Source organism: Mesoplodon densirostris, chromosome 2 (assembly GCF_025265405.1).
Source record: "Mesoplodon densirostris isolate mMesDen1 chromosome 2, mMesDen1 primary haplotype, whole genome shotgun sequence".
In the NCBI taxonomy this organism is placed as follows: Eukaryota; Metazoa; Chordata; class Mammalia; order Artiodactyla; family Ziphiidae; genus Mesoplodon; species Mesoplodon densirostris.
This window is the reverse complement of record NC_082662.1, coordinates 21771528-21791338: the sequence shown is the minus strand read 5'-3', so window position 1 is coordinate 21791338 and position 19811 is coordinate 21771528. Positions and strand designations below refer to the sequence as shown.

At 54.3% G+C, this 19811-nt stretch overlaps 1 protein-coding gene across 1 annotated transcript in view; it reads right to left on the bottom strand.

The window, feature by feature from the left end:
- Positions 1 to 242: 242 nt before the first annotated feature.
- Positions 243 to 19811, bottom strand: part of RPS6KA1 (ribosomal protein S6 kinase A1) — a 36143-nt gene continuing 16574 nt past the window's right edge. Inside the window, exons 5-22 of the mRNA XM_060081213.1 lie at positions 19556 to 19636; positions 19295 to 19374; positions 17603 to 17709; positions 16838 to 16875; positions 16349 to 16491; positions 15901 to 15971; positions 15498 to 15586; positions 14480 to 14544; positions 14122 to 14224; positions 12533 to 12663; positions 11065 to 11190; positions 10754 to 10843; positions 10230 to 10388; positions 3248 to 3409; positions 2928 to 3004; positions 2529 to 2646; positions 1524 to 1661; positions 243 to 1187 (exon numbers count right to left, since the gene is read on the bottom strand). Coding sequence (XP_059937196.1) covers positions 1065 to 1187; positions 1524 to 1661; positions 2529 to 2646; positions 2928 to 3004; positions 3248 to 3409; positions 10230 to 10388; positions 10754 to 10843; positions 11065 to 11190; positions 12533 to 12663; positions 14122 to 14224; positions 14480 to 14544; positions 15498 to 15586; positions 15901 to 15971; positions 16349 to 16491; positions 16838 to 16875; positions 17603 to 17709; positions 19295 to 19374; positions 19556 to 19636 — 1901 coding nt within the window. The 3' untranslated portion in view covers positions 243 to 1064. The remainder of the gene's footprint in view (positions 1188 to 1523; positions 1662 to 2528; positions 2647 to 2927; positions 3005 to 3247; positions 3410 to 10229; positions 10389 to 10753; positions 10844 to 11064; positions 11191 to 12532; positions 12664 to 14121; positions 14225 to 14479; positions 14545 to 15497; positions 15587 to 15900; positions 15972 to 16348; positions 16492 to 16837; positions 16876 to 17602; positions 17710 to 19294; positions 19375 to 19555; positions 19637 to 19811) is intronic.

The window sequence follows — 19811 nt, the reverse complement described above, 5'->3', positions numbered from 1 at the left end:
CCCAGGCACGGTGCCTGGCAGGTCACTAGTGGCTAGTAATCCCATTACTATGATCAATACCATATTGGAATCCCTGACAGGAATGTGTGGGCAGAGCCAGCGGGACTCCCACATGCTCCCCAACTGAGCTCCAAGCAGCTGGGCTAATTGGCCCTGGCCCACTACTTGTCACTGCCAAAGTCCTCAACACCCAATAGCAGAGGGGAGGCAAATCCAGGGATGACAAGTGGAGACAAGTGAGCTTCAACTCAACTGTAAGTTTATTAGAAAGGCCGTGGACAGATGAACCCTGAGTTACCAGCTGAGGAAGAAATGAAAAAAGCCCCTGCCCCTCTTGGCCTGCCCCACAGGCCTCCTGTGAGCTCTGTCCTGTGGCAGACTCCAACAGAAGTCCGCCAAAAAGTGCTTTCCAGATGCTCCTTCAGGGGCTGCCCAACCTGACTGCAGAGGACCCAGTGGTACGGCCAATGTGGATGCTGGTGCCTGGAGCTGGGAGCCACGGGGCCTTGGTCCTCTCCTCTAGCAGAAAGTGGTTCCAGAACCCCCAACAGAACAGAACAGAAAAGGAGCCGATGGGGATAGAGCCAGTTCTGCTAAACAGCCAAGGGCTCTGGAAGGTGACACTGGACTGCCTTGGAGGTGGGTGCAGATGGCTACAGATGGCCAATTGTAGGGGTCCCCCCCAGGGGGACCCTAAAGCTGCTCTAAGGAGTCTCAGCTACAGACAGCCCTAGTGTGACTCAGTGCCCCTCCTGGGGCTGCACTGGCTACTTCTGCTCCCAGAAAGGCAAATGGATCTTGTAAAAATCCATGGTGGTTGGTGCCATTTTTTCCTTAAAAAAAGACAAGAGTTTGTACAGTGAATCGATTTCAACCAGCAGAGCCTGAGCCGAGAAGAGTGCGTCCTGGGGGAGGAGAAGGCACTTCTCACGCCCTCCCCGGGGTGATCTGGGCCCCCTCGGGGCTCCGCTCCCTCTGGCCCTGTGACTCAGGCCCGCTCCCTCTGGGAAGTACGCTGCCTCCGTCGAGCTAGCACTGCCCTGCAGCCCGGATGCTCTGGCACCTCACAGGGTGGTGGACGGCAGCTTCCTCACCCGCCGCTGGGCCAGGATAGACGACTCGATGGGCTTCAGCTGAGGGGTGGGCTTGGAGCTGTTGAGCGCAGAGTATGTAGCTGCCATGGCTCCCTGGGAGAGGAGGTGGGAGTCAGTTCCTGAGGGTCGGAGGCGCATGTGCTCCAGGGCCAGGCCAGCCCCTCCCAGTGTTCCACAGCCCCCACAGGCCCCTGTTAATCCCGCCTTGGTGGTTCTTCATGGTCATCAGTCCTGCCTCATCCATCAGACTGGAGGCTTCAGAGCTCAGGGGCTGGGCCCCCTAGAGGACCAGGGGGGCCATGAGTGCACTACAGACACCCCTGCATGTCAGACTGGGGCTCCCTGGGAAGACACACACGGCATCTCCTGGCTCTGCCGCCCCAAGTCCCTGCCCATGGAACCTTGGCCTGGCAGCCTGGGTGGCCGTACCTTCACAATCTGCAGGTCCTGGTGGGATAGCTGGCTCTGGGGGAGCTTGTCTTTCTGGGTGATCCACGGGTGCTGCAGGACCTGCTTAGCTGTGAGGCGCTGGTGCGGGTCCACATGCAGCATCTTGGATACCAGGTCCTGGGGGAACAGCAGGAAGGGGTTGGTGGGAAGGGCTAGCAGGGGCGCACACAGCTGCGCCTGTAAGGCAGCCATCTCCTGCCATCTCCTGCCTGGACCCTTGCAGTGGCCCCTTCGATCCACTCCCCACACCACTCCACGGCCTCCCCGAGCACATGCCCTTCTTCAGGACTTCTTCCTGGAAGGCCGTTTCCTTTCTCTTTCACTTTCTAGAAGCCATGCAGGAAGGTGGGAAGAACCTAAGGCTGGGTTGGGCAGATTCAAAACCTGACTCCCCTGCTCATCAACTGCATCTCCTGGGCAAGTTACTTTAACTCTCTGAGCCTCAGTTTCGCCTCTGAGAAACGGGATAACAAAAATACCTGACTCATAAGGTTAATGCAAGGTGGCACTGTTCATTAAGGGCTCAACCTCTGTCTGACACCGAGGTTCCCATGACTGGAACCCATTGCTAACAGTGAAAGCTCAAATGTCCCCTCCTCTGAGAAGGCCTCTCTGCCTGGTGGCCCGGGGCTCTGCTCATGCCTCCACTGCCTGTACCCCTGACCAGGAGGACCTGCCTCTCCGCACCTGGCATCTCTGTTCCTTGTGTGCAAGCCTGTCTCTCACCTCACACTAAGTTTCTCCACGGCAGGGGCTGTGATGATGCAGCCCTCTGTTCCCCTACAGGGCCCAGAACACGGGAAGGGCCAGTAAATGATCACCAAGTTGTTTCCAAACAAGGTGTTGGGGGGCAGTCTGCCTGGGAATCTTCCACTTGGAGAGATGAGGCTACAGGTCACCTGTTCGTGAAATGCTGAAAAGCCCTGGGATGGGGCCCTGCCTCCCCACCCCTAAATGAGCAGGGTCCAGGCCTTACAGACTCACCTTGGCTGTGTCTGAAACCGTGTTCCAATTTCCCCCGCTGAGGGTGAACTTCCCACTGCCGATCCGGGTCAGGATTTCCTCTGGGGTGTCACTGGGTCCATTGGCAAATGGAGTGTATCTGGGGAAAAGTCCACCCAGTCTGGGTATAGCCTCTGGCCTCCATCCTGGGGCCAGGGGTGGGGAGGGGTGGGGGACTGTGTCTCCCCCTTCAGACGGGGTGCTCCCAAGGGTGGCACTTCCTCCTCAAGGTGGAGCTCCCAAAGGCAGGGCCATGTCCCTGTCTTCAGGCCTTCCTGAGGCAGGGCTGAGTCTCTCCCATCAGACAAGCACCACCCCAGCTACACCAGGGCTGGAGGAAGGGGCGGGGGGCCGAGGGGGGCAGGCCAGTGGGGAACTCACCCTGCCAGCATGGTGTACAGCAGGATGCCCAGGCTCCAGATGTCGCAGCCCTCATCATAGCCCTGGCGCTTCAGTACCTGGCAGGAAGGCAGGCAGGGGAGGGTGGTCAGTCTGAGGGGCAGTGGCGAGTGGCCCCATATGCTTGCCTGCTCCTCCCCGAAGGGTAGGACAAGGGTCCCAGGCCTGGGCTGATCCTCCCTTGGTACCTGGGCCAAGGCCACAGAGACGGGTTCTGGACGGCGTGGGGCCTCTGGAAGGGACACAAGGCTCCCCGTGCCAGGTCCCCTCGCCCTTGCAGCTGAGGAGGCCAGGCCACTCACCTCAGGTGCCACGAAGTTGGCGGTGTAGCAAGGTGTCATGAGGAGGCCGTTCTCAGCCCGCAACTGCTTGGCAAAGCCAAAGTCGCAGATGCGCAGGCACTCAGGGTTCCCAGACTCGTCCACATACAGGATGTTGCTGGGCTTGAGGTCCCTGTGCACAACCTGGGGGCAGAGGGCCCGGGTCAGTTCTCCATGTGGGCAGGCTGCCGGTGGCCCAGGTCAACTGCCAGGGATGGGAGAGGTAGAAGATGGGCCCAGAGGGGGGGCAGAATCTGAGAGGGGAAGGGGCTACACAGGGGCCTTAGTGCTGCTGGTATTGCCGACTTGAAACTTCTAGGTCAATGTCTGTGAGGCAGCTCTAAGTTCACTGTCCACACGGAACTCCTCAAATCTGCCGTCACAATCTTACCGAATGGCAACTCCATCCTTCCCGTTGCTTGGGTTGAAATCTTAAGAACCATTCTCAATTCCCCTTTTTTTCTCGTATTCCTCAATCAATCCTTTAGCAAACTCTGCTGGCTCTACCATTAAAATACATCCAGAGCCCAAGCACTTCTCAGCCCGTCTCCTGGCAGCATGCTGATCCCAGCCACGATCATCCCTCCCCTGGGTTACGGCAACGACCTCCTAACTGGTCTTCCTGCTTCTGAACTCACCCCCTACAGCCTGTTCTAAACAGAGCAGCCAGAGCGATCCTATTAAATGTAAGCCAGATCACGTCCTCTCCAAGGGTTCCGCTCTCAAGAGGAAAAGTCTTTACGACGGCCTGATGGCCCCACCTCATCTCTCCCCTGCCCCCTACCCACATCCCTTGTGCTCTCTGGTCCTCTAGCACTCTCCTCCTTGCTCAGTTGGCTTTGGCCACATCAGCCTCTTTGCTCTTCCTTCAACATGCCAAGCACACTCCTGCCTCAAGGCCTTTGCACTTGCTTTCCCTCTTTCTGGAATATTCTTCCCTTAAGCATCTGCCTGGCTCATTCTCAGTTACTTCAGGTTTCAGCTCAAATGTCACCTTATCAGTGAGGCCTTCCCTAGACCATTCCATATAAAATAGCAATCACGGACCAGTACTCCTTAGTCTCTTCATCCTGCTTTATCTTTTTTTTTTTTTTTTTTTTTTTTGCGGTACGCGGGCCTCTCACTGTTGTGGCCTCTCCCGATGCGGAGCACAGGCTCTGGACGTGCAGGCTCAGCGGCCATGGCTCATGGGCCCAGCCGCTCCGCGGCATGTGGGATCTTCCTGGACCGGGGCACGAACCTGTGTCCCCTGCATTGGCAGGCGGACTCTCAACCACTGCGCCACCAGGGAAGCCCACCCTGCTTTATCTTTATCCATAGCATTTACCACCATTGGATATTTACTTAATTGTCTTCTGAACCCACCCACTGGAATGTAAGCTCCACGGGTGTTTTGCTCACTGCTGCATCCCAGCATTTAGAATAGTTCCCAGCACAAAGTAGGTATTCAATAAATAACTGCTGAATGAATGGATGAATGACACTTAACTAGTGAGGCCTTAAGCAAATGACTTTCCTCTGGCCCCATTTACTCATCTGTAACCTGAGGGGGCTGAACCACTCCACTTGTCATCCACCCCCTCTCCCTTGGCATGGTTCTATTCATAGTCATTCCTCTAACTATCACCTAATTATCGACAACTCTCAGATCTCTGACACTAACCCAGAGCTTTCCTGAGTCCAGGCTCATATAGCTGCTTACCAGATGGCAACCACTGAATGTCCCATAGACCCTCAAACCCAATACATCCCAGACTAAACTCATTCTCACCCTCCTTCTCCTCCTCCCATGAGCTCCTGGTACTTCCTTGAGCACGGTCAAGGACCTTCAATGGCTCTCTACTACCTGCAAGATAAAGCCTGAAGTCCCCATCCTGGTGTGGAAGGCTCAGCTGTCCGTTCCAGCCTTTGTCCACCACATCCCTCAAGCACCCTGAGCTCAGGCCAGTGGGGGTTCCTTCAGCCATAAATAGCCGTATCTCTCTGTGGAACGCTGGCTCACCCCCAGCACCCAGCACAGGGACTCGCACAGAGCAAGTGCTACATGAACGCTGTGCAATGAATGAATGAATGACACCTCTGAAACACACAGAGACCTCGCAGGTTAGATCAGCTGAGTCTCACAGGTTAGTTGGCTTTATGAGATGGTCCTTGCATATTCCCCGTAGAGCCAGGCCAACAGGCTCAAGGGGCAGCCGCTGCGCACTCCAGCTGACAGTCATCATACAGCAACTCGGGCCCAGGTTTCAAAAGCAGCCAAATTACCAAACAAGAAAACACCCGCACTGTGGAGGCCAAATGCAGCCACTGAGTCAACAGGCTGTGGCTCTGGCAGAGTTGTGCTTTCAGTCAGGAGGCAGATGGGCCAGAGTGTGAATCCTGGCTTTACCAGCAGTAGCTGTGTGATCTTGATGTGTCACTTAACCTCTTTAGTCCTTGGTTTTCTCACCTGTAAAATGGGGCTGATAAGAGTGCTTGGCCCCCCAGGGTTACAGGAAGGAGCATATGAGTTATGTACCAGAAATATTTAGCACAGGGCTTGGAAAATGGCAGCTGCTGTCATAGTAACACCAGCACTCCCTGGGGTTGAACCCCACCATCATGCTGGACATTAAGATACAGTGAGTGCTTGTTAAGAAGCCCTTAAAAATTAGAAGACAAGAAGGGTAGGAAAATGAAGGGACAGATGCTGTCCAAAGCAGCATCCGATCACACACAAGTCAGGGGCACAGACTCTGGGGCCAGTTTAGCGATGAGGCTTTTACTTAAGCTCCCAGAACCTCAGCTCCCTCACTTATAAAATGGGCAGAATAATACTAATACCCTCTTCATAGGTTCGTTGGAACAGTTAAATGAGTTGATGTGCAAAGTGCTTAGGATCTGTCTGGCCTGTGGAAAGTGCTATGTGGAGCAGCGGCATCTCTGTCATCACCAGCACCATCGGAGGATGTGCATTAGGGCGCCTGTGACCAGCCACACACACACAAAAGGGTGAAGTTCTTCTACATAAATCATCTGGCTAAACAGAGAAGTCAAAGTGTGAAGCCCTGCTGAGTTCTCAGACAAGCTGTCCCCGGCATGCTGGGGCCCTTACAGAAACGATATGAGGGAAGCAAGAGACCTGAAAGGGCCCACGTATTAAACAAAGAACTCTTGCAAAATAGATGAAAAAGGCAGACAACCCAATTTCTTCAAACGGACAAAAGACCTGAACAGACATTCCATAAAAGAGGCTGTCCAAATGGCAATAAACCCACGAAGAGGTGCTCAACTTCATCAGTCATCAGGAAAATGTAAATTAAAACCACTATGAGATACCATTCCTCATCTCCTAGAATGGCTGTGATTAAAAAGATGGAAAATACCAAGTGTTGGAGAGTACCAGAACTCTCACACGCTTCTGGGAGGAGTGTAAGTAGGTAAAACAACTTTGAAAAACTGGCAACATCTACTAAAGATGAATATACACTGCACTATGACCCAGCAATTCCACCGTTAGGTTTACACCCAGCCTTAAAATAGGCAAGTGTTCACGAAAGACAAGTGTTAAGAATGTCACGGTGGCATTATTTGTCACAGTCAAAAAACTGGTAACAACTCCATGTCCATTAATGGTAGAAAGGACAGTTAAACTGTGGTCTATTCATACAGTAGAAACCACACGGCAACGAGAAGGAGTGAACTGCAGTCACACGACATCGCAGATGAATCTCAGAGAGTGCTGAGTGGCAGAAGTGAGATATGAAAGAGTACGTTTATATAAAATTAGAAGTTCACGGGCTTCCCTGGTGGCGCAGTGGTTGAGGGTCCGCCTACCGATGCAGGGGACACGGGTTCGTGCCCTGGTCTGGGAGGATCCCACGTGCCGCGGAGCGGCTGGGCCTGTGCGTCCGGAACCTGTGCTCCGCAATGCGAGAGGCCACGACAGTGAGAGGCCCACGTACCGCAAAAAAAAAAAAAAAAAAAATTAGAAGTTCACTGAGAATGGTTATCCTTGGGGAGGGTGCAGGGACTGGAAGGGGCTCAAGGGGGTTGGGGGGAACTGGAAATCCTTCAGTTCTTGATCTGGGTGCTCGGTTACATGGGTGTATTCACTTTTTTAAGATTTATTGAATTATACATGATGATTTGTTTATGTGATATTTCAATAGGAAGGTAACATTAAAACAAACGGGAGGTCCCAGTGGACCCTGCTCCTGGTCAGCCCCTTCCCATTCCTCGGCTATCATGAGATTCCCAGCTTCTAGACCACAGATGCTGCCAAAGTATAATCAGCCCGAGAATCTCCCTCCAAATACCTCCAAGAGAGCTTCCCATTTCCTCATCATCTACCCCTGGTATTTGGAAAGGGCCAGAAACTTTAGAAGCCCATAGATTCCAAAATCCCACAGATTTTCTTTGGGCAAGAAACAGTATTCTCCCATGACACCCCACCGAGCAGCTGTCTGTACTGGAGCTCACCAGCCCTCACGGAGGGTCTCACTACTTTTGGAGGCAGCTCCCACTCTATAAAGCCCTTCTCTGCTCTGAGTTGAGGGGGCCCACTGGGAACGCACTGCTTCAGCTCTGTCTTCTAAACCTTCTTTGGGTAACATTGGCTAGTACTCACGTGAGAACAAAACAGGAAAAGGAAGCACATTTACTGTCTGACCTGACATGTTTCCATATCAGTTTGTTTGCACTGGCCATTTCAAAAACCTAAACCACTTCAAACATGACCATTAACAGTACATGTGGTAAACAAACTGAAGCTCTGGTTATGAGGTAAAGATCTTTTTCACAAAAACTTTTACTTTATTTTTACAAACCCTAATGGACTGATTCAGGCCAAGGTCCTGAAAGGCTGAAACCACTGCATGAAGGGTTGGTGAGGACCTTTATGATACACCTCAGGCCCACCCACTGCCCGCCACCCATTCACGCATCCCCAGACTGTGACCACCGACACGACTGATCACTAACAGGGGCAACAAGATGTTGGCTCAGGGACGTGATGCTTTGTGAAGTTCACTGTGCCTCCCATGGAGTGTTTCTTGACTCCTTGATCCCAAAAAGAAGTTGAAGCTAAACCTAATTAAGACTTTGGAGCACCTTGCAGTTTACAGGAAGTATAGGCAATAGAGAAACAATTAAAATGATGCCATGAGGAAGCAAACAGACACATTCAGAATGTGGGACAGGGAATTCCCTGGTGGTCCAGTAGTTAGGACTCCATGCTCTCACTGTCAAGGGCCCAGTTTCGATCCCTTGTCGGGAAACTGAGATCCCGCATGCCATGCAGCACAGCCAAAAATAAAAACCAAAAAAGATTTGGTGAATCTTGGGACTTCCCTTGCAGTCCAGTGGTTAAGACTCCGCGCTTCCACTGCAGGGGGCGCAGGTTCAATCCCTGGTCAGGGAACTAAGATCCCCCATGCCCTGTGGCTCGGCCAAAAAAAAAACAAAAAAGATTTGGTGAATCTTAAAGGGAAATATTTTTCCTTGTACTGTTCTCTTCTTTTTTTAAAAACTTTTTATTTCATATTGGCGTAAAGTTGATTAACAATGTGTTAGCTTCAGGTGTTCAGCAAAGTGATTCAGTTATACATATACATGTATCTATTCTTTTTCAAATTCTTTTCCCATTTAGGTTTTTACATTATATTGAGCAGAGTTCCCTGTGCTATACAGTAGGTCCTTGTTGGGTATCCATTTTCAATATAGTGGTGTGTCCATCCCTTGTACTATTCTTTTAACTTTTATATAGGTTTGAACTTTTTCCTCAATAAAAAGTGGGGAAAAATACTCCAGCAACAACAAAAAAGAAAGTAAGAAATTGAAAGAGGGAGAAGGAGGGAGAAGGAGAGGGAAGGAAGAAAAGAGGGAGGGAGTGGGGTAAAAATCTTGACAATTCTTGAATCTGGTTACGGGGGGTTCATTATTCTATTCTTGTACTTCTTGTATATGTTTGGAATTTTTCATACTAAAAAGTTAACGTTAAAAAAAAAAAAAAGGCATAGCAATGATCTGGTCCTATTTCCCCGTAATGTTTATGTGGCCTTTTCCAGGGGCCTGCGCTGGACCATGGTGCTTCCCCGGCACAGCACCTCACTTCATGCCTCATCCAACCTGTGAAGGGGCAGCTCTTACTGTCATGACTTTGCAGATGAGGAAATGGCTCAGAGAGGTGGGAGGCTTTCCCAACCTAACACGCAGAACTGGACACAGCCAGTCTCGTTCCAGAGCCTGCGTCCTTAACCCCCATACTGCCTGACCAGAAGCACCCTAAAACATCATCTCGTCCAGAGAGAAACTCACGCTGACTCTGTTTTCAGCTTTGATACACTATAAGGACTTTTTCTAGCTCCACCTTGTGCAATGATAAGGACAAGTCCTACGGTTCGGACACACACTCTTCCGTAGCACCTGCTGTGTTTCCAGCAGCGTTTCCTCTTGCATCCACTTCCTCTGTCCTAATAGCCGAACCCATGGCCGGCTTCACCACCCTGAAGGCTTGCAGCTTCCACAGTGATCCTGCTCGTTCCTAACTTAAAGCCTCACTCCCCATCTGTAGCCCTCCACCCAAATTCCTCAGTCAGACATTCTGGCTCCATTCTTCCTGGACTGTGTGACCTTGGGCAAGTGAGCTCACATCTCTGAGCCTCAGCCTTCTTACCTGGAAAGTGAGGCCAATAACAGCACCTACTTAACAGGGTTGTTGTGAAAATCAACTGAGATAATGTAAGGAAAGAAGTCAACATGACGCCTGCCTAGGTCCTGAATAAATGTTCCTTTTCACAGTTTGGCCTCATCTCTCCCTCCCTCCCTTCCTTATGTCCATCCACTCGCTCCCTCACCCATCCCAAGTCTCCCCTCTGTCTGGCTGGTTGAAGACTGCCTGGGCCAGTCACAGTTCATACCCTGTTTATGGTATGACCCTTGGCTGCCCCCCACGCCCACTTGGTGCCCCCTACCCAAGACTTACCCCCTGGGAGTGCAGATACTCTACGGTCTTGCCGATGGTGTGCAGGACGAAGCTGGCCTCACGTTCCGAGAAGAATTTCTGCCGTAGGATCTTATCCAGCAGCTCCCCTCCCCGCATCAGCTCTGTCACCAGGTACACGTGTTTGCCATCATCGTACACCTGCCAGAGACCTCACCATCAGGTCCCTCCCCTTGATGCCACCAGCTCACCAGGACAGGAAGGAAGGAATGACATGAGGCTTGGGCGTGTGTTCTGCTCTGTGCTTCAGTCACCCTGGCAGGGCCTTCACCTATCTGGGCCCCTGGACAGGATGCTGGCTCTGTCCTGATGGGCAGGAAAGCTCTCAGAGACTGCCTGGGTCTGAAGTGGAGGGCACTTGGGTGCAGCCAGACCAGAGGCACTAAGGGGCCTCCCCATCCAGAAGCAGAGGAGGAGGATCAGAAGTCAAAGGAATGGCAGCCCCAAGACCAGTCCTAGAGTCGAGGGTCCCCAGCCCCAGCCCACTCTCAAGGACCCCCACTTACATCTTTCAGAGTGATGATGTTGGGGTGCTGCCCGTACCGCAGAAGAATCTCAATCTCTTCCGAGGGATCTCGCTTGCTCTTGTCGATGACCTGAGGAGAGGAGTGCACGTGGTGGTGTCCGAGGGACCGACTCCAGACTCCCTTCCCGCCACAGAGCCCGTGCTGCAGGGCGTGGAGTCTCAGCCGCACACCTTTCACCCATCCACAGAGCCTCAGGCACCAACCCGCCCCCACCAACGGGCCAGGGCTACATAGCCCCCGACCTCCACCCCGCCGAGCGGCCCCGGCCGAGACAAGGTCGAGAGGCCTACCTTGACAGCATACTCCATGGTGGTGGCCTTGTGGACACAGCGCTTGCACTCGGAGTAGGAGCCCACACCGATCGTCTCTTTTACCACATAGCCGTCGGTAAAAACCAGGTTCTTTCCGTGTAGTTGCTGCAGGAGACCAACAGGTGGGACTGACCCCAAGTTCTAGGATGCAGAGGTCATCCCCCCAGAACCCAAGGCCTTGGCACTGTGGAGGTGGCACCGGGCAAGAGGCTGGAGGCCTGGGGTAGAATGTTGGCTGTGTGACCTCGGGCAAGAATCTGCCCCACTCTGGGCCTGTTTTCTACACTATTATGATGGGCACACTCACTCTCTCCAGGGTGCCTGGCTGCAGTCTGTGGTTAGTGGGTGCTGGAGGGGGCAGGCAATAGGCCACAACACACATGGAGTGGTTTGAAGCTCCGAGAAGGCCAGGCAGGACTGAGCGGGATGCAGGAGTCCTGAGCCAGGTCCCAGCTCTGCCACTTACGTGGCCTTCAGTGAGTTGCCTCCCCTTTCCGGGTGACACAGCCCACCTCACGGGGTGTCTCGAGGCTCTGAGACATTAACAGTATCAGATGCTGCTATGGTGCTGCAAGTGTGGCAGGCACTATTGCAAGCACTTTTCACCAGGTGACCCACAGCCCGTGGACGGCCCTGGTTCATGTCTGTTGTCCTCACATCCAGTCTGGTTTAACGTTTGTCCATGACCAAGATATCCCAGGTGGATAATAAATCACATAGTCACCTTAACTTTACACACATGAACTCACATAATCCTTGCAACAATCCTTGGAGAAAGGTTTTATCATCACCCCCATTTACAGATGAGGAAACTGAGGCACTGGGAAGGTGAATGTCCCCTCCACAGTCCCTGACCTTGGAAGCTCTGGCCCAGGCAGGGAGCTCCACAGTCTACATTCTTTTTTATTTTGTTTGTTTGTTGTTGTTGTTGCTGTCGTTTTGTGGCCGCACGGCGCAGCATGCAGGATTCTAGTTCCCGGAGCAGGGACTGAACCCACAAACCCCTGCAGTGCAAGCATGGAGTCTCAACCCCTGGACCACCAGGGAAGTTCCCGAAGTCCACCTTCTTGCCTCTCGACTCTAAATTTCCTACAGAGCCGGGAAAGTGTGTAAATGGGGGACAAGTGGAAGGAGACCCGAGTGCCACGCCACCCACCCCCGTCAGGACCAGCCACTCCCCAGCAGCACCACCCCGGGCACTCCCTGGCATTTACCCAGGCCCTACAATGTCCTGGCTCTGTGTCAAGAACCTCACAACCGTGTGGTTATCCCTGTTTTACAAATGGGGAAACTGAGGCTCAAGGAGGCTGGAGGCCCAGTGGGCTCCACAGTGGCATCAGGGTTTGAACCCAAACCTATCCAAGTCCAGAGCCTGTGTTCTCAGCCGTTCTGCCTTGTGGCTTCTAGGTGGAAAAGGACAACTGAGCAGCAGCCCCCTGCCCCTCACCTGTACCACCGAGTGCAGGGGCGCCTGTGTGGCCCGAGGCTTGCCGTCATCCTCCATCAGGCCAGTGGCCACGAAGCTGAAGCCACGGAAGAGCTGATGGGCACCAGCGCTGGGGGGGATGCCTGGGGAGTCTGCAGGGGCAGGAGAGGGATGTAAGCCAGAGGAGGTACGCTGGACCCGAGGCAGCCCAGCAAAGTGGACCACAGGGGCGTCCAGGCCTGCCTCAGCAGCTGGCCGTTGTGGTAGCCTGGGCAGGGCCCCTCACCCCCGGCCTTAGTTGGCCCATCTGCCCATGTGGGTTTAGACCAGCCCAGCCCTGACACACAAGGAACAGAAAGACCCTCACCTCCAACACCCGCCCAGGCCAAGGCACTTTATCCCTTCCTGGAGGCCTCCCTGCCTCTGGTCTGCCCCTTCAGGTCCATCTTCTGCGCAGCAGCCAGAGGAGTAGTTCCGAGCACAAGTCTACCCGCTGCCTGTACCCTTCAAATGCTCCCCTCTGCCCTCAGGAGAGCCCAGCTCCTCAGCCTGGCAATGAGGCGCTTGAGAGCTCAGCCTCCTCTCTCCCCACTCCACAGCTCAGCCACGCCAAGCTTCTCAGATCCTTAAGGAAGACTCCGAGGCCCTGCACATGCTGTTCCTGCTAACGACAATCCACTCCTTGTCCATCCTTTGAGGCTCAGCTTACACACTGTTCTCTGAGAAACCTGGCCTCATGCTGCTCCTCCAGCCTCTCGCCCCATTAAGCTGCACTTGTCGTGCTGCCCAGAGCTGTCCTCAGGTCTCTTCCCCCACTACAGCCTGAGCCATATGAAGGCAGGGCCTGGGTCTGTCCTGTTCACCATCAATGCTCCCATGGCTGGCACACAGTAGGGACTTGGTACGTATTTGTCAGATCAACAAACAAAGATGGGACAGACTGCTTGGAGAAGTGCTAAGCTCCCTGACATCAGAGATGTGCAAGCCACAGTGAGAAAAGCACCCCCTCTGCTAAACCTGCCCCTCCAGAAGGCTTTCCAGGACGAACACTCTTCCCCAATATCTAGCCAAAATGTTAGGACTTACCAAGTTCCCTCCCAGAAGCCCCCTACTTGGCTTCTAGCAGTAACCCCAGAGACTGAGTGGGTCTATGGCTGAGCCCACGTTTCAGATGAGTCACTGAAGCCCAGTGGTCAGAGTAGCCAAAGCCGATTCCCACACTTGCCCCTGACCTTTGGGCACTGTCACCTCTGCTGCCAGACCGTCTCCACCTCACGTGTTTGCCGGGTCAGATACTTTAGCCCTGACGTGAGTGTGAGCCTGATGTGTCTGGTCTTCCCAGTGGGCTGAAGATGCCCAGGGCAGGGGTCCCGACTTCTCTATTGTGGCCTTCACCCCCACCCCCTCACCCAGGCACAAAGAGGCCCGTAGAGTCCCAGAGTGGGACGACCAGGCAGAATGAGATGGAGACAAGGAGTCAGAGACCCATCCACCTGTCTGCCCACACACCTGGGCCTGCCACAGCCCTGACCACCCCTGTGCCCCAAGAAGCCCCTGACTCCCTGCTTCCCTCCTGTACCAGTCCAAGACAAACCGGACAAAGGGCGCACCCTTGGGCGTGCGGGATGTGAACTCAGTGTCAAAGTAGAAGGTGTCATCGGGTTGTGCCACAGCCGGCTTGAAGGGTGGCTTGATCTCGCGCCGGTACAGCTTCTGCAAGGCGGGGCGGGCACAGTGGTCACCTTGGCACCTCCACAGCCTGCCAGCAGCCCCGTGCAGGAGTCAATAGCCTGGACGGAGCACAGGCTAGGCAGACATGGCATGACCGCTTGCCCTTGGGAGGCCAGCCCATGCCTCCAAGGCCATGGTGTCACCTCTGCTTCTTATGGGAGGCCCTAGGCAGTAGAAGCCCCCTCCGACCACAGCTGAATCCCTGACTGGGGCTCTGGGGTGGACAGACACACTCACATTCCAGTCAATGGTGGAGTAGAAGGCATGCCGCTTGATTTCCTCTGCCCCGTCAGGGCCGGAGCCTGAAAAAGCCCAGAGGAGAGGTCTGCCCTGGGACGCTCTAACCCGCAGACACCCGCCCTGTCCTCCGAGCAGCCTCGCCTCACTGTGGGGCAAGTGGCTGGGCTCACGCTGCCCCAAATGCATCCAGCCATCACCCTGAGGCCTACTGCCCACTCCGCATTTTCACTGTCTGGAGCCCCTCTAGGAACAAGCTCCAATGTACTGACAGGAGAAGGAAAGCCCAGAGAAGAGAGGCCAGGCAACTCGCCCAAGGCCAAAGTCAGGACAGGCCGAACCTGTTCCGAGATCTGCAGGGGGCCCCCACCTCCCTCCCAACTCAGGCCTCATCTCTGCTGCTCTTATCCCATTGCCCTTGTCAGCCACTAGACAGGCTCTCACTCCATCCAAGCCCAGGGACCTGGACGGGACCTTACAAAGCTGGTCATGATCCAGGTGAACCCAGGAGCCAAGGAGCCAACACATACTGAGCAGCTGCTACAGGCACATTCGCGTGACTTCATTTAATCAACAGAGCTTGAGATCATTGTCCTCCATGGAGACGAGGACCTAGGGCTCTGGGGGGAGAAGTCAACTGCCTTGGGTCACTTCGCTCACAGATGGTACTCACTCGATCAACAAAAATTTGTGGAGGGACCACTGGGTACCGAGCAGTGGGGTCCTGTCACGGGGCTGGGACTGGGGCCTGAGCCTCTGACGCCTGAGCTCGTGCTCCTGCCGTGCGGGGCCTCTGTCCTCATCCCCAGGGGGAGTACAGATGACTCAGTTCCTGCCTTCCCCCTACACACAGGTCACCCCACTGCCCCAAACGCCACACATGGAGCCAGAAAGCAGGGTGGCCAGAGGCATTGTCTCCCCACACAAAGGACAAGGGCCCCTTTCAGCCCCCGATGTGGCCCCGTGGCCTAGGCCGCAGCTGTACCCCGCTCCCCTCCCCTGAGCTGGGGCTGCTTACCGAGCCGGTTGGCAGGATTCCGCTTGAACAGGGACCGCAGGAGGCTCTGGGCTTCTGTGCTCAGAAACTGGGGCATGCCTAGCTTTGCCCTGAAACGGCCCCCAGGTCTCATCAGGGCTGAGCTCCGCCCCAGAGGCCCCGTCTCACCTCCCACCTCTGTCCACGCCTAGTTTCCAGATCAGTCCAGACAGGCCATCCTCAAACTCCCCTCCCAAAGACTCAGGGATTCCCCTCCCACAGGCCCCTGTGGATGAAAAGGGAGCCCTAGAAAGCACAATGCTCAACCCAGAGGAGTGTCTCATTAATGGGGAATCTGAGGCAGGTGCAGGGTGTTACTCTGGTCCCCAAACTGGGGCCAGGCATGGAGGAGACCCTGAGGTGTCAGAGGGGGGCCGGAGCTTACTTCAGAATCAGTGTCATGGTCTCCTTCCGGTCCTTCCCCTGGAAGGGCAGGGAGCCCGTGAGCATCTCAAACTGCAGAGGACAAGGGTCTGTTCAGGCTCTGGTCCCATCCCCCATGCCCCCCACCTCCTCCCACCCCAGCCACTCAGCTCCATGCCTAGGAGGTCTGCCTGGATCAAGAACTGCATCCGTCCCTCCCCACTCTGTCAATCAGACCACGAGGTACAGTACTAGGGGTCCAAAGCTGGGGAGAGGCCCAGCACGGGGCTGGGGGCTGAGCCTGGAATCCTTCCAAGGAAGGAAACTACAGCTGGGTGGAGGGTGAGGCCAGCTTAGCTGTGAGAGGGCAAGAGGAGAGCCTTAGAGACCATCAACCACCCCCTTACACAGATGGGGAAACTGAGGCCCAGAGCCTGGGCTGGATGCTTTACCCCTGCCTGGGCACTCACCATCAGCACCCCATAGGACCACCAGTCTGCACTGTGGGTGTGGCCCTGGCGGTTGACGACCTCGGGGGCCATGTACTCCACCGTCCCACAGAAGGAATAGGCCTTCTTCTCATGGTCAATGGCCTCCTTGCTCAAGCCGAAGTCTGTGGCAAGGAGGGCAGAAGACACATCTTCAGGACCCCCTGCCTTCCTTGCTGCCATTCCCTGCACACCTATCCCTCCTGCCCAGAGGCCTGAGGGCATCACCCCCATCACACTCAGGAGGAAGCTGAGGCCCAGGGAGGTTAGGTGACCTGCCCAAGGTTACACAGTGGGGAGATGGGATTCAAACCCAGGCCCTTCCAGGTCTGGGGCCTGGGCTTTTGACCGCTTCCAAGTGCCTGGCACAGCCTCTCAGAAAAAGTGGATCGCCTGGCACTCAGCCCAGGCCCATCAAGAGCCCATCCTGCCCTCCCCTGAAACCGGAGGGGTCAGGTGCCCTCCACTCACCAGTGAGTTTGATGTGGCCTTCCTCATCCAGAAGGATGCTGCAATGGAGAGATGGGAGTCAGGGCCCCCCAAGCTGTGGGCCCTCGGTGGGTTCAGGGGACACCATGGGGCCTGTGGGGGCCGGGTCCAGCCCAGAGAAGGTGATCCACCCAGGGCCGCTCATCTGATGAATGGGCCGGTGGAGTGGGTGTTGGTGGTGCCCTGTAGGTGTGTTGCCTACCTTCTTGCTAATTCTTGAAACAACTGTGTGAGGTAGGTACTTTCATGGCCCCATTTTAACAATGGGGAAGCTAAGGCTCAGGGAGGTTAAATAACTCCCCCGGTCATAGAGCTAGTAGGTGGTAGAGACAAGATTTGAATTTGGGTCTGCCTGACTCTAAAGCCACATCTCATTCCACCTCAGCACCTGCCCCTGGCTCCCAAGTTACCACTTGAGGATATTCAGATGTTAAGGAAAATTCTAGAAAAGGCCATATCAAGGAATGACCTTCAATGGTGGCATCTCAGATGTCACACTGGATTAGCAAAAAAAGTAGGCAACACCCAGGCACAGAGGTACCTGGCCCTTGGTAATGGCATTACTAGAGATCAGGCAGCCCCTCGGGCGCGCCTGCTGCCTCCACCACTCTGCTCCACCCACCCGTTCATGGGGCAGCCCATCAGGCTGGCTTCGTCCCCCAGCAGGCTGGCCCTGTCCTAGAAGAGGCCCCAGGGCCTGCCTCTGTACACCCTAGGGAGGCCGGGCGCGGCTGGGCCTTCACTCACTTCTCAGGCTTCAGGTCTCTGTAAATGATGCCCAGGCTGTGCAGGTGGTCCAGGCCCAAAGCCAGCTCGGCCAGGTAAAATTTCACATCCTCCTCCGTGAACATAACCTGCAACAGGCGGGAGAGGGCTTCAGCTGGGATCGCTTCTTCCTCAGGAGCTGGGTCACTGGGCAGTCAGCAGCTTCCCAGTCCTCCTTAGAGATTCCAGTGCCATACACCCTTCTCTGTATGAAGGGGTCTGAAGAATAAAATGACTAGCATCCAAGTCACTCATGGTAGCACTGAAATGCAAACAGCGAAAGGCTGGAAACAACCCAAGGGTCAAGCAGTAGACTAGAATAAACTCTCTCCCCCACATAATGGAGTGCTATGCAGCCATAAACTAGAACAAGGATTCCTCCATGTTCTGATATGGATCCATCTCCAAGACACACTGTTGTGAAAAAAGCAAGATACAGAACAGTATATACAGAACAGTACTTTGTATGTAAGAAAGTAGGGTCAGGATTCAGAACACACAATGAATTGGTTTGTATTTCCAAAGAAACGTGGGAAGCTTAGATAAAAACCATTAAATGTTTATCTGTGGGGGGGGTGGTAGAGGGGGCTGGAGTGGGAGGAAGACTTCTCAATGAATATTTTTCTTTTCAATCACATATTATCTATTTAAATGTTAAAATAACATTTAAAAAATTTAAAAAGTTTGGTTCTCTTCTAAAGTTTAAGTTGTATTAATGGTCCCATCGTTTTTTTTTTTTTTTTTTTTTTGCGTTACTCTCACTGTTGTGGCCTCTCCCGTTGTGCTCCGGACGCGCAGGCTCAGCGGCCATGGCTCACGGGCCCAGCCGCTCCGCGTCATGTGGGATCTTCCCGGACCCGGGCACGAACCCATGTCCCCTGCATCGGCAGGCGGACTCTCAACCACTGCGCCACCAGGGAAGCCCTAATGGTCCCATTTTTATATTTGGCTCAAATTCTTTTTTTTTCTAATAAATTTATTTATTTATTTTTGGCTGCGTTGGGTCTTTGTTGCTGCGCGCAGGCTTTCTCTAAATGTGGCAAGCGGGGGCTATTCTTCGTTGCATTGCATGGGCTTATTGCGGTGGCTTCTCTTGTTGCAGAGCACGGGCTCTAGGCACACGGGCTTCAATAGTTGTGGCATGTGGGCTCAGCAGTTGTGCCTCACGGGCTCTAGAACATAGGTTCAGTAGTTGTGGCACCCGGGCTTAGTTGCTCCACGGCACGTGGGATCTTTCCAGACCAGCGCTCGAACCCATGTCCCCTGCATTGGCAGGCGGATTCTTAACCACTGTGCCACCAGGGAAGTCCTCAAATTCTTTTATGTGAGTTCAAAATCCTTTTGGTTAACTGGACATAATGTTAAAGCATCTAGCTTTCTAGGTGGATTTGGGCTTCTCTGCATCTTTCATAGCCCTGCCCAGAGAAGCCCTGAAAGAATGGAGGTGAAAGAGGTTAGAGCCACCCTTAGCTTCCTGGAATCAGGGCAGCATCAGATCCAGAGCCTGATTCTCCTCAGACCATCTTGGGGGAACCTCTCAGAGGTTTTGCCAGGGAATGGGCTCTGTCCCAGGGTGGGTCAGGGACTGCTGGGCAGGTCTGGGGAGTCTCAGGTTGAGGTCTCACTGTCGTGCCAGCTCCATCCTGGTGCCCTGGCAGTGGGGTGTCAGCTCACCTCTTTGGAGAGCCGTGTGAAGAGGTCCCCGCCACGCAGGAAGTCCAGAATAAGGTAGAGCTTGCCCTCGGTCTGGAAGGCTGGGGAGAGGGGAAAAGGCCATGGTGGAACCAGCTGGGCCCTGGGCCCTGCCCCTCTGATCCCAGCTCCCTTAGCCTGCTGGGTGGCAGACAGTGCAACATACAGGGAAGGCAACAGCCCACCAGCAAGGGCAAAGGCTGGCAGGTAGGGTAGGAGCTCAACTAGGGTCTGCGGTCTCACCGTAGTGCAGCTTCACCACAAACGGGTGGTTTACATCAGCCAGGATGTCTCTCTCCATCTTGGTCCGAACGCGGTCACGCACTGGTCAGAGGAAGAAGGCGGTTACCAAGGGTCTAGCCACCCAACACAGCTACCCCCAGCCCTGGCTAAGAAGGACTCTCTTTTCTACTTGTTCTTCATGTCTCTCGGCAGTGCCCAGGGCTGGCCCTTGGTACCCTGCCCATCTCTCTAGCCCTGTCTCTTGCCATGCCCCAAG